Raw genomic sequence first — 14,809 nt, forward strand, 5'->3', positions numbered from 1 at the left:
TGCATGCGAAATTCAATAGACCTAGGGCTTGTTGCATTTCCCTCAGTGATACTTTATTCGCTGCTTCCAATCTCCTAACTGCTTGCCTAGTTTTTACTACCTTTTCTTTTGGTAATCTACACATTTTGGCCCCTGTATCAATCTCAATACCCAAAAAGGTCAATTTTGTGGTTGGTTCTACTGTTTTGTCAACGGCCACTGGCACTCCTAATTCCTTCAACATATGCAGAAATATTGCTAATGTGTCCTGACAGATTGCAGAGTGTCTGGGGCCTATGATCAGGAAATCATCCAAATAGTGAGCTATAGCTTTGTTGCCTGATCTTTTATATAACTGCCAATGCAAATAGGTGCTGAAAGTCTCAAAAAATGAACAAGAGATTGCACAGCCCATGGGTAGACATAGGTCGACATAAAATGCTCCCTGAAAATGACAACCTGTCAATCTAAAGCTTTCTGGATGTAAGGGTAACAACCTAAATGCAGATTTGATGTCTACCTTTGCCAACAATGCCCCTTTTCCTTGACTCCTAACTATTTCCAATGCTTCATCGAAAGACTGATATTGTACTTTACACTGTTCCTCGTCTAAAGCATCATTCACCGATTCTCCATCTGGATATGAAAGGTGCTGTATCATTCTAAATTTTCCTGACTCCTTTTTTGGGACTATACCTAAAGGTGACACTACTAGCCCCTCAATAGGCAAGTCCTCAAATGGTCCTGCCATTCTCCCTGCTTTTATTTCTTTTTCAATTTTGTGCTTCAAAACTTCGGTATGTCGACTAGCTGATTTCAAATTTTTAAAAACTTTGCTGGGTGGGGGAGGGTGTAAAACTGGGATCCTAAAACCTTCCAAAAATTAAAAATTTTGCGGCTTCCTTGTCTGGGTAACTTGCCAACTCTTTACTTAGCCTGGCTGTCTGTATTGGCGTTTCCGCTCTTCTGGTAAGCTGTTCGAAAAGGCTGCCTGTTTATCTGACCTTCTTTCTTTTTATTACATTTAGATACCGCATGAGAAGATCCGCAAGCCAAACAAGAATGCTTAAACCTGCACGCATAGCCCCTAGTACACCTTTTCTCGTTGTACGCAAAACAGATGTTTCTGGGCTTAAAAGCATATGACCCTTTATTGCCATTGCCAGCTGAACCATTATCTTTTGAAACCAATCTCGTCCACAAATCTATATCCTTTTGTCCAAAAGACAAGACCTTGCTACTCAATATCTTCTTCCTAAAAGCCCTGTCGTAATCCGACCATGAAGAGCCTTTATAAAACAAATATGTATCGACTATTGTGTCTATGTACTTTATAATATTCAAACATTGTTCTGGTTTTTTCTCTAAGTATACGCTTGCAAAAACCAAGAATCCCTTCAACCAATCGAAAATTGTTTTTCCCTTTTTTCCTTTCTCTTCGGTTTTCACCCCGTCCTCCTTTGCCTGAACAGCTTCCCTAGTCAACTCATAGATATCCACAAATTTTCCAGCCTCAATATTTTTCCTAGTTTTCCTCGGCAAGTGATCTGCTGTTTCTGTCAATGCGCATGCGTAAGTATCTGCTGCTCCAACTAGCACCATTGATTGACTACTTTCTTTTGTTTTTCCTAAACCTTTTTCTTTCCCTTTTCCTCTAAAGAATTTTTTCATTAATGATAATATCTTTCCTCTGACCCCTCAAAATCAGATTCTGAATCAGAAGAAATATTCAACTCACCCATAGTAGTCTTCCGTGTAGGCACCTTGGTCCTGTCGCCGTTCTGTGAAGACTGCCCTTCTGTACTGGATGAAGCCCTCTCCCTTCCTTCCTGCTGTCTTGAAGGTCCTACTTCCTCCTCTCCCTTCTGCTCTCTCTCCTTTCTCCATTGGATCCAACTCTCCTCCTCCTCTCGGTTTCTCCTTCCGGTGCGATGAAAGAAAAAACAGGTTATCAAAAACAGGTTATGTTTTACTGGCCTCCTGCTCCTCCTTAAAAGCCCCTTCCTGGTTTACCTGCCCCCTGGCTCCGCCCTTCAGCCCGCCCCCTTTTTTCCCGCCGAAAAAGGGGCCCTATTGTTGTAACTCCCTGTGAGAGAGAGTGGGGGCTGACAGCCGATACTCACAATACACATCTAGCGGGGGAGGGGGCCTAGCCTAAACTCATCTCGACCCTATGTGGGCCTCGTTCCTCCTTTTGTCAGTCAAATCTGACAAGCACAAGCACTAGTTAGTTACACTATTATATATTATGTCCAACTTTGTTTTTACATAATTCATTCTGTAAGTAACTTTGCACATAAGTGCGTCCGTTACATGGAGGTTATACATTTGTGCGACAGATTGCTTGTTAAACTGTACAGAATGGAGTTCATAATATAATGACATCCTTTTGTGCAATAACCAGATTTTGCTTTCATTCTTTAATAGAAATAAGTCTTTTGTATATTTTTTTTCTCTGTGTATGGTCACAAATACTTATATAACATGAGAGACATTCATTCTGTGTATTAGGGATAGTTTTGTATACAGAATGTATTTGGGACAAACGGCACCCCATAGTTAATGAGTGCCTTGGAAATATTTTTTTGACTAATGAAATTCTTGTACATTAGGAAGCAGAGGAAGCAGATGAAACACAATTGGGCTGAGTAATTTCCCCTCTGCTCTGGACAGCTGCACAAATCTGAAAGGTCTGCAGTATGTTGCCATGTATTTAGTAAGCTCTTTTTAAGACTAGAATTTCATATAATTTAATGATTAAAATAAATTCCTCACATGTATGTTTTTTGGACAAACAACCTCAATAAGACACTAGATACCAGTATATGATACATACATGTGAAAATACTGCACTTTCCCATTGGAGAACTTCCATTAGAGCTGGGCCTATGACATGACCACGGTGATCGAAAATTACAAAAAAATACTCTACAATGGGCCAGATTGAGACTGAGTGAGAAAAAGTTTTATCAGGTGAAAAATCATGAGATTCAATTTGAAATGCAATTCAATTCAGAAAAACTTATCTCACAGTTTATCACATGAAGGGGCAGATTTATTAAGGATCGAGTTGTGTTTTCCACAAGTTTTGAAGGTCAAGGTTTTTTTATCAAAAATCGGGTAAAAAAAAAAAACCTCTAATTTTTTTTTTAAAAAATCTCTAATTTTTCAAGATTTATTACCCTGGAAATAGATTGAATCCAAAAATACACCATTTAAAACCTGTTGAGGTCATGTAGGAGTCGATGGCAGAGGTCCCTTGAACTATTTGAAGTTGTTAATAGCCTTCATGAAGTTAGAGGTCTTTTTGGAGGCTTTTGCCTGAAAACTCCATCAATTTGAGTGATTCGAGGTTTTTTTTTGCAGAAAACTCGATTAATTAGAGTTTTCGGGTTTTGAAACTCAAACTTGCTGAGTTTTTTCTTTAATAAGAAACCATTCAAGTTCTGAGTTCATTCGAGGTATAAAAACTCTGAAATTAAACTTTCAATAAATAACTACCGAAAACTCCATTGAAGTCTATAGGAAATAACTGGAACCGAAAAGTTTTTTCTCCTCTAATTGAATCCCGCTCATGAGTTTTCACGTGATAAATCAGGAGATAACTTTTTCTCACTGAATTGAATTTGGCCCAATGTTGTAAAAAAATGATGCAGTAACTTCACAGCTGTATTTTTTTTATATAATAATGTTCACATACAATGAACGTTATTGTGGTGTTATGAGAAAATAAAGTAAAGATTTACACAAATAATTGGAGCCAACACATAATAAAAAAACAAAAGATACAGAAAATAAAAATCATATGCTGGGTACCAACAAGGTGTCAGGCATACTAACCTCTGAGCAGGTGTATTCTCTCCCATGTGCAGCCCAAGGTTGGTAGAGTGCGCCATTGCAACCGCACATCGCGGTACACAAGTTTAACTCCTCGAAATGAGCTCAAGCACATATACAGTATATACACACTTACAGATATTAATATATATTAATTGTAGATATTTAACATTATGCTTGTTCAAGATATCATCCAAGCTACTCAAGGGTATTAACAGAATTTGCCATCATAACATCACCTAGTAGGGTATTCCACAAACTCACTGTGAAGAACCACCAGCACTTCTTTAAATTGAAGTTCCTCTAGTCTAAAGGGATGGCCTCTGGTGCTTTGATTCTTTTTTATAGAAAAAATATCCACCCACTATCTGTCTATAATGCCCTCTAATGTACTTTTAAGAGTAATCAGTCTTTTTCCAGAGAAAACAACCCCGACCTTGACAGTCTACCCTCATAATTTCCATCTTCTATCCCTTTTACCAGTTTAGTTGCACATCTCTGCACTAACTCCAGCTCTTTAAGGACTGGAGCCCAAAACTAAGCTGCACACTCAAGGTGAGGCCTTGCGTTCATGGCCTTTTTTATACAAGACAGAACTTAATTTGCTGAAGTAGTCATGTAATGACACTGCCCAGAATTAGACAAGTTGTTATCTAAAAAATTCCCCAGATCCTTGTCAGATATGCCCTACACTCTGCCATTTAATGTATAACTCACATTTGTAATACTTCTACCAAAGTGCATAACTTTGCACTTGCATAATATTGAACCTCATTTTCAACTCCACATTCTGGATTCTGCAATCAAGGATATTTAATGATCACAAAGGAATATTCTATACCTGTTGCCAAGCCTTGGTCTGTTCCTGATTCTGCTACTCATCTGCTGATCCCATCCCTGGTTTGTTTATGAACCCGTGTTGCCTAACTAGTCCTTTACACCTGAAAATGCCTCCCAAAACTGCTTGTCATTTCTGTACTTCTGCCTCTAAAGTGCCTATGCCAGCACTTCAGCCTCTCTTCCATGTGACCAACTCTGTGCCCATCTTCAGTAGTTGGATTAGAGTTAGATACAAGAGATGCTACTTCTCATCATTCTTCTCTCCAGCTCCTGAGAGTATTCATGACAATAGCATTGTCCAGTTTTTTTTCTGATAAAGTCTTTTATTCAAATATATTTTTACCCATACACAACATACATACACATGCACTCATGTATAATTTTGGACTCTATTTACATTTCCTCTAGAAACTATTATTGCTTTTTCTGTATTTTTCATTGTCCACTTCCACCCTGCTTTTGTCCCCAGTGTTTAATTGCCTTTTCCCAGTCCTAAACAAGGACAGCAATTATGGAGATCACCAAGTCATTTCAGAAAAGCCAAAGTCCCCTCCAGGGATTTTAGGATTTCACCACTGACATGTCATCAGTTTTGTCTGGGACATTCCAGGCTTTTTAGCCTTCTACCTCTATTAGACAGATGTGTCTGTAGCACATAAATGGAAACTTCTAAAGCACTTAATGGATTTAATTGATGTTTATTGACAAAATACACTTCAAAGGTTTTTGGTTCCCAACAGCACGTAGAATGCGGTTCTTTTATTATGTTTTATACTAGGGTTTTTTTGGGGGGAAAATAAAGCATATGAATCATATCACAAATAATATGCTGTACTGTATATGTCTCAAACAGCTACTCTACATATGGTAAGTGGTGCCTGTGTGTTTTTACATATTTACATGTACATACTGTATACACACACACACTCACACCAGTAAAAATTTTTAAATAGTAGCTACAAAATAAAAACTAACCAAGCAGGAACAGCAAGTGTGTGGGATAATGGTTGGCAACCCTGGTTACTTTATGCAAGTCAGTTATTATTTAGGCAACCATCCCACTTGCTTTCCTTTTCTATATGAGTTACTTAAATACATCAGTTCAAAATATTTATGTGCAACATACAGTAAAAAAAAAAAAAAGTTGAATTCTCTGCTGCCAAGAACCAAATGTTGTCTGTTGATTAAACCAGGGCGAACAAGCAGTACTGCAAGTACTTTGACAAGGTATTGACCCTTCACCCTCAGCCATCCTTCTGAACCCCATTGTTAATGAAACATCAGGAGCCAGAAATGGGATAAAAAGGACACAGCATTTATTCACATTTTATTAAATAAATAGGACCTTGTCAGATTAACCCAAGGCAATATTCTAAGGCCAGAATTCCATAAGAGATCGCTACTATGCTCTGCCATTTCTCACAGCTTGAGATCCGCACTATGTCATTATATCCACTGAGTATTAGGCTGCCTCTACCTAGACTAGGGTTGCCACCTTTTCTGGAAAAAAATACCGGCCTTCTTATATATTTAGCTTTTTTCCCTATTAATAACATTGGGATCATCCATAATTTTTACTGGCCAGGCCGGTAAAATACCGGCCAGGTGGCAACCCTAACCTAAAAAGAAAAAACTTACACTCGCACAGTCCTAGACAGATGATGGCCCTCAAACCTGCTTCCAGCAGGAGTGGCATCTCCCACCATGAGAGAAGTTCAGCAGCCCTGCTGTCGGTCCAGAGTCTGCGGTGTGTCGATGATAAGAAATCCAAGCACGCTGTCACCTAGCACAAGCAGTAGTAGCATCTGTATCAATAAACCCACTGTGCAGTCACAGGAGAAAACCTCCTTTCTCCCTCTACTAAAATTTCCTGAGCAGTACTCTGGCAAGGTCCTACCGTAGCTATGACAAATAAAACTTAAAATACATTATCATATATCCACTGTTTTGATGCAGAGGAAGGCAAAAAACAGCCTGAAGCCCGTGTCAATTATGCCTCAAGAGGGAAAAAAATCTTTCCTGACCCCAATGGCAATTGGAAACATTCCCTGGATCAAGCATTAGACATACATTTAACATGAATTAATACAATGCTGACTCTCAGATTTATACTGTATGAAGATACGCAAAACCACAATATAACGGTGCATTCAAGAAAACATCCACAAAAACATCCAGTTATTAAAATATAATATGAGAACATAAAGAAGAAAAACTCCTGACATTTTTGCAAAATAAGCGGGAAAGTGAGCGGGATGTTTCTACCTGTTCAGAAGGTAAGGAAGTGAACTGCTTCTTCCCTTGACATCACATCCCTCTCATTCTCCGCCCCCAGCCAAGCTTTCCCTTGCATTAATTCATTTCTTCTCACCCAATCACAACTGCATCTGATTCTGCCAGTCTTTAAGGTCATGCAGCCCCTGTGTTTATAGCTCTAGGGCTTTCCTGGAGCTATAAAAAAAATATAGGACTTATTTACTATCACTAAGCAAATTTGTGCCCGGCCGTAACTTATAGCAACTGACTACAGCAAACATACATATATATTTACATGCACACAATTTCATACTTTTTTAAAGTTTCGTTTTAGAAAATCAACCATTCTTTCATGCTGTCGAGCTAACAAACAGGGAATTCTGAGGGATTATCAGAGAATAGGCCTAAAGGACAAATGAGCATAAGTAGCATTTAAACGACATTTTAAAATGTTAGCAATATGCAGGCTTAAGTAGGAGTACGATTTTGCATGAATCCTGTAACCCATAGCAACAAATTACAACGCAACAATAAACCATTTTTTTTAAAAATCTAAGCCAATACCCATTTAAGTATGTCTAATTATCATGAAAGTGATAGTTTTGAGAGTGTAATGTGCTTGCTTTATACATCTACTGATGGTGGTCATGGCAAATGTTTTCCTTTTATGTAACTAATTTTTTTCTGTAGTGTAAATGCTTTGAAGATTGCTGACAATATGCTAGTATGCTTATTTTAGTTCAGTGCACTCTGTGCTGACCAGCTGTGCTACCAGCTATACCTCCCACTGACTAATAGTACCAGCTGTTCAGCAGATTCTGACCATCCATAAATTAATCTATTGCATTTTTTTGTTTGCCCCTACAGTCTGAGCACCCTCCACCCAAGTTTGTGAAAGTTATCACCCTAACCATACTTAATCCAAACTAAAGATTTCCTTTTTTTTCTTTATAGCTAATGCTAGATAGGCATGTATACATTAGACTTCCTGGCGTAATAAGTAACAGGAAGACTAAATGGAACTGCAAAAGTGTCTTCTAAAATTTAAACTGTTAATTTAATATATTTATTTCAATATTTATCTGTTGACTCACAACCCTCATGTTCATCTAAGTGTGAAGCAAAGATAAGTGTAAATCATACATTAAGGAACAAGGGCTCATGTGCATGATATAGAGGGTTGAAGTATGATACAGACCTGAACAGCCAAGTAACTTTGTAGTTCCTAACAACACACAGACTTAATTTACCTGTGTTCAAGCCTAAAAGAAAAGCATAGGACAACATAGGGAAAAATGACAACTTTTTAAAGAAACATGCATGGCTGATGGCAGACCCTCTGCCTGTTAAAGCCTGGGCAAAATACACCTTTTTCTATCTATTAAAGTTGTATTGAACAGAAAGATTGTAATGTACAATATTTGAAAAACAATTTTTCTTGAACCACAAATCTAATCGTTTTTTTTTTGCACGGCATAATAAAAAGAAATAGACCCTCTAAGCCAAAAAAACTAAAATTATTCTGACAAAATAACCTCTTTGAGGTTTAGGAATGTGCACTTCTTACATGCAGTCTGTGGGTAAAGCAGCAGCCAAAATTAAAACTCGCTTTGTCAATATACAGAGTAAAAACATTGTGATAGTCACATATTTTCAAGATCACATCACGCATTGAAAGTGAACTTTAAATAGGCTTGTGCTTCAAAACACTGTTTTTTTCCAAGATTTCTGCTGCCAGATGATTACGCTGGTGAGTAAAAGTCAGAAACAAATGCCTTAGATGGTTTGAAATAATTAAACGCTTGCCCTTCTATGGCCACACAGATAAAAATGACTTCATCCTTAAAAAATGTGTGCGTTTATTAAGTACATATACTATATATCAATACTAACACATGTGACCTGACCTTGTGGGATACTTTAAAGGTTTCCTATGTGGAAATGTTAAAATATTTGAATGTAAAGATTAAAGTTGCTTACCTCTGCTTTCACCGACAGGTAAAAAGCTATGTTGGTAGACACAACTTATGGCTGCCAAGAAACAGCAACATAATGGTGTGACATGGGTTTGCCATATAAACTGTTAATGGAAAACTACCACTTTAAAACAATAATTTAGCATGTTATCCAAAAATCTAATTGTTATAAAGAATATAGGTATATATGCATAATGCCATACTACTTCCAATAATGTTATGCAGTCATTTAAATAAATCACCAACTATGCTCAAAGTATTTTATATGTTTCAAAAGGGTGGGTCTGCACTGTTATTTTACTTTTAAACAGCAGCCCTTTAAATAACTAACGATAGGGATGGGGCTTGTATTGTCACAGTAACATTTTTTGTTTTGTTTTCAAGGTTTAAAAACAGTACGGCAGCAGTTAGCAAACAAAATATTGAATAACTTGAACTGCAAGTAAGTAAAACACGCATATTTATATACACAGTATGTTTCAGTTTGTAACAACAATAATTTATTTAAACAAACAAGCAGATTTCTGTCTATCACGTTAAAGCTGCAGATAAAAAATACTTGTATTTGCCAATGTTACATAGACGCATAAGCTGCTTATGTCATTATATCTGGGAAGGCATCCGACAATGATAATTTCTGCAAAGAAAAACCCATGACGGGGAGACTGGCCTTAACGACTAAATTTAATTTGCAGTAGATTTCATACAGCAGTGAGCATGAATGTATTACTCAAAAGCCTGGAATTCTAGGAGATCGGTTCTGGAATCCTACTGGGACACTTGTACTTATTAAGGCATGAGTATGCTATTAAATCAATAGCCTGCCCTTTTACTTTGATATGTTACTAAAAGCATTTTGAATGCAAACACTTTATAGGTATGAAATCAATATAGATTGCAACTTGGCACTTCCCTATTGGTTAACAACCTTGTGTGATACACTACCTATTAATGAGATGTCAGAATGCTGGGAATACATTTATTATACACTTCTGTAGAATAAAACTGTAATAGAAAAAAAGTAATAAATACTAGGCAGGGCAGTTTGTAAAAATATATTATCTGGCAGATAATGCCTATAGACATTTTATTGAACACAGCTAAATATACTTTTTGAAATAAAATTTCAATATTTTATCAAATCATACATAAACACACATACATTTTAGCAGCAACATATTCTGCAATGCTGTACAATAAATGGGGGTATCCTTTGAATGTACAACAATACAACAATGAAGAGCCCTGCCTAATCTGGCCCCATAGTTTATCCATAAATAATTCACTTCAGTCACACTTCATGATGCAGCCTATGTCATTGTGAACCCCATTTGGTGGCCCTAGCAATTTATCTCTTGTTATATTTTTTTTATAAACTGGCACTTCCCTGCCTAGTTCAGCTTTTTTGGAAAACTGTCTCCTTAATAATTCCTTGGTTTACAGGCAATTCTTACCCACTGTGGAAAGATCTCCAAGAATAAAACATATTATTAAAGGCATAAAAACAAAAGAGATGGGTTAGATGTGTGTCCAGTATTCCAGTACAATACCTCATACTAAAATAAAATATTAGTTAATTTCAATTTAAAGTCAGGGAGGTTTTGCTAAATATTGATTATAACATAATTCATACCTCCGCACATTTGAAAAATAGAAAGTGGGACAAAACATCTGCCACACCCAACATAGCAAACAATGTTCACAATGTCTACTGTATGGCTCCACCCGTAAATACCACGCCCATTTTATCAAAACATAAACCCAGATGTGCCAGTTTTATTACTACAAAAATGGATAAGTAGCATATTAACTCCAGACGTGCAAATATAATAATGAAATAAAATGGATTACAAGCATATTAACCCCAGCTGTGCCAGTATAGTAAGAAAATTACCAATAAGCACTCCATTAACCCCAAACAATCCAGTAAAAAATGTCCAGTGAGAACTTCATTAACTCCAGACATGCCAGTAAGATCACTACAAAATGGCCAATAAGCTCTTCATTAACTTCTGACATGTCAGTAAGATCGCTGAAATATGGACAATGCGCACTCCATTAACCCAATACAAGCCATAAAGATCACTGAAAAATAGCCAATGAGAACTTTATTAACTTCAGAAATGCCAGTAAGATCACTGCAGAAATGGATAGCTCAAGCAGGATAACAGTACCAAATTTTTCTTCTTTCCTTGTGCTCCCATGCTGCTTTTCTCTCTCTCTCTTTCTCTCTCTCTCTCTCTCTCTCTCTCTCTCTCTTTCTCGATGGCCATCTTGGATATTCTTTTTGAGGAGAAGGGAGCAGAGAAGAACAACAGAAGAGGCAATGTAGAACTTTTAAACGACTATCTGGGAGAGAGTTAGGAACTATCAGCCATCCACGTTTATTCATATTATGTAGTATACAGTATATATAGATACTGTCTGGCTCCACCCATAAATATATATATTTATTCAGTGTGTTGCAGAGATTATATCTCATTCAGTTTAAAATTTAAGGTCCCTATCACACACAGTTTAAATTATAGATACAAATTTCAAAAAATTCACATATAAAAACAAAACCATGGCATTTATTAAATACATCATTAAAAACGCATCCTAAAGGGTGGTTCAACGTTAAGGTAACTTTTATTATGTTATAGAACGGCCAATTCTAAGCAACTTTTCAGTTGGTTTTCATTACTTATTTCTTATATTTTTATAGTTATTTGCCTTTTTCTTCTGACTCTTTGCAGCTATCAAATGGGCGTCGCTGACCCCTTCTAAAAAACAAATGCTCTGTAAGGCTACAAATGTATTGTTATTGTTACTTTTTATTATTGATCCTTCTATTTAGACACTCTCCTATCCATATTCCAGTCTCTTATTCAAATCAATGCATGCCAAGGTAATTTGGACCCTAGTTACCAGATTGGTTAATATGCAAATTGAAGAACTGCTGAATAAAAAGCTAAATAACTCAAAAACCTACAATAATAAAAAATTAAAACCAATTGCAAATTGTCTCAAAATATCACTCTCTAAATCATACTAAAAGTTATCTCAAAGGTGAATAACCCATTTAAAATCATCAGGTTCCAAGGATCCACTAGATATGAAAGGTTAATGAAAATTAAACCACAGGAATCCCTTTAATTAAACCATTTATTTTCTATATAACATTTGTATAACTGTTTGTATACAGGCACATACAAATGAATAATTTGAGCAAAAGGCTCAATAGAGAGCAATTACATCAAACACTAGCCTCACCGATAGCTCACAAATGCATGTGTCTTTACAGGTAGTATATGTTAATCTAAAATATACAATAATAAGGCACAATCTCCCATATGTAACAAAAGTCACTAAGCTTGCAAGGAGCTGTAACTAATTTCAACCAATCAGTAGGTAGCATTTACTGGTCACCTGTTTTAAAGAAAAAACGTATTTTGCACAAAAAAAGCCGCTGTAAAACACACTCATTGAACACATTTCAGGATGGATTTGCTCACCATTAGACAAAGGGCATTTTATCAAACCTTGGGCGTTTCTTGGTTATAAAGTAATGGAAGAATATTTATGCTGATGCTGATGATGGCTCATTGTTGAACTCTTTGTACTCTTCTTTAAGAGATAGACATGCTCTGGTCATACTGAAGTCTCTAAACTGTAATAAATCATTCATCTATTTCTGCATCTTAATTTCTCAATCTCAAATATGAGCAGCAGTGGATTAGATATGGCCCTCCTGGGGCTTCTTATAGCGTGCCCAAGGGCTTTACATACTTCTTTTTATTACATTATAATTTGCATATCATTTGAATCACAAGTGATCTGAATATGAAAAGCACTGCCCTAGATCAAACTGCCCACACATGGTTTAGATCATTTGAAATCTACACGTTTCCTCCTTAAGGCTATAGTGAAATAATATTAAAAAGACAAAAAATGACACGGACATTGATAGTTTGAAATTTACATCTGAATAATAGAGGACATGAAAAAATAGGAATGAATATGTCGTTTTTGGAGTGGAATTACTTATGTGCAGCTTTGTTAATTCCCGTGAATTGTTTATGTCCACGACATAAACTTCTCAAGATTGAATTCATACTGTTGAGCAAAACCCGGAAGCTGCGTGTTGTAATGTGGTGCTGTAGACTGCACATTATGAAAGGTTTCTGAAACATGAAATTCAATTCTTGAGCAGCTGTTCTGGCTTTTGTTATATAGATAATGTAATGTTTACCCAAAATCATATGGAATGTGTATGCAAATACAAACACAACTGGTACAGCAGGTGTCCCTTTAATGCTTGTGCTTTCATTTCATCTGCATTTCTGTCCCACTAATCTTCCTAGCATGTTGCTGATTTCTAATATTCAGTCTTGCCTCTCCCTTATAGTCACAACTGTGGTTGACGTTACACCAAATACATGTATAATTATAGCTGGTGGATGATTATTGTTTAGGAAAAGTAAAGACATCTACACTGCTTCATTTTAACTGCGTACAAATTAACTGACAGATTGAAGATATTTCCTTCAAGACAATGACATGCATGCGACTGGAAAAAAAATGTTTTGGAGAATCTGCAGAAATTCATTCTATTTTAAGGCAGTGTCAGCATATTCTGCTGCTTTGTAAAAAATGACTCAACAGTGGTTTGATTTTGTTTGGCCGATTTTAACCATACTGCCTGACATTAGTTTTGTGACACTGTGTGACTGCAGCTGATTTTTTCCAAACTCAGAATTTATTATTCGGTGAGCCCACTTCACTTTGTCACTGAGCGCCGGGGTATCCATTAGTGAAATATTATCTAAGTCCTAAAAAACACTGGCATCTTTTCCTTTTTACAGGGTGATAGGCTGAAAAATATTGTAAATCTTTTTGGGTACCCTCCTTCCCCCCTACATTTCCTTACATATGGCACATAAACTATACTGTGGGCTCATGTGTAGGGCAATATAACAACTCTATTTTCTTTTATTAAGGTTCCTTGGGCTTGTGTAGTGTAATGTATTTGCTGCAACATATAAGTCCATTGAAATGTAACTTCCCGTCGTATGCAAATTATCTAGCGCAATTTCACTATGCCTGGCGTGGTAACGCTAGCGGAACTTCGCAAGCGTTCGGCGACAAAGCTTTGCAACTTAGTGAATTAGCGTTGTCTGTGCAAAGTTGCGCCTTGTGAAGTGTGGCGAAGGCGGCGTCACTGGCGAATTTTCACCTGTTAGTGAATTTCCTCCCAGGTCTTTTGTTTAAGCACAGGCAAGATGTTACAAGCAAGTAAAAAAGTGGGGAGGATAAAAGATTATGCTAGAACAAAAAGGAAGTGTTTTCCCTTAAGAAGGTTTTCAGACCTGAGGTCAGCTATCACAGAAAAGTGCCCAGGTAAGCGAGATAGTAAGGTTAACTAGTGGTACATCAGTTCTGTGGATATCACTGTAAAGGTGTCAGAGACAGAGGTAGACCAGCTAGTTAAGCAACAGAGGCTCCAAAGGTGGAGACAGAAAGGGATCATCACACCTGTGGTACTTCACCAAGCAGGACCCCAGAGAACAGAGGCTAGGGATAGAAAGGTCCTGTGTTCAGAGAAGACACCCCTAACATTAGTGTTTCATCCTGTGTCAGAAATCTGAACACCTGAACAGAAAGAAACCAATCAGGCCCAGGAAACCAGGTACTGTTTTAATATTATCATTAATGGCAATTATGTGACTACTAAGAATTGAAGAAACTGTGCTAGTGACTGTGAATAAAACTGTCCTATTTATCTGCAATCTGTGTATCACTGTGTGGACGTCTGATTTATTCCATTCTTAATGTTCAACTACAACCCTCTCGTTTTCCGTACCCTGGTGTGTCCTGAAGGCTTAATTCGGTCATTACTGCATGAAATTATCTCACCACTTTGCAATATATTATGACAT

The 14,809-nt window shown here is 36.9% G+C and overlaps 1 protein-coding gene across 1 annotated transcript in view; it reads right to left on the minus strand.

Moving 5' to 3' along the window:
• Nucleotides 1–1,946, minus strand: part of egfl6.L (EGF-like-domain, multiple 6 L homeolog) — a 106,735-nt gene extending 104,789 nt beyond the window's left edge. The window contains exon 1 of the mRNA XM_041582348.1: nucleotides 1,718–1,946. Within this exon, the coding sequence (XP_041438282.1) occupies nucleotides 1,718–1,866 (149 nt within the window). The 5' untranslated portion in view covers nucleotides 1,867–1,946. The remainder of the gene's footprint in view (nucleotides 1–1,717) is intronic.
• Between the last annotated feature and the right edge of the window lie 12,863 nt (nucleotides 1,947–14,809).

The sequence above is a fragment of the Xenopus laevis genome, chromosome 2L (assembly GCF_017654675.1).
Source record: "Xenopus laevis strain J_2021 chromosome 2L, Xenopus_laevis_v10.1, whole genome shotgun sequence".
Classification (NCBI taxonomy): domain Eukaryota; kingdom Metazoa; phylum Chordata; class Amphibia; order Anura; family Pipidae; genus Xenopus; species Xenopus laevis.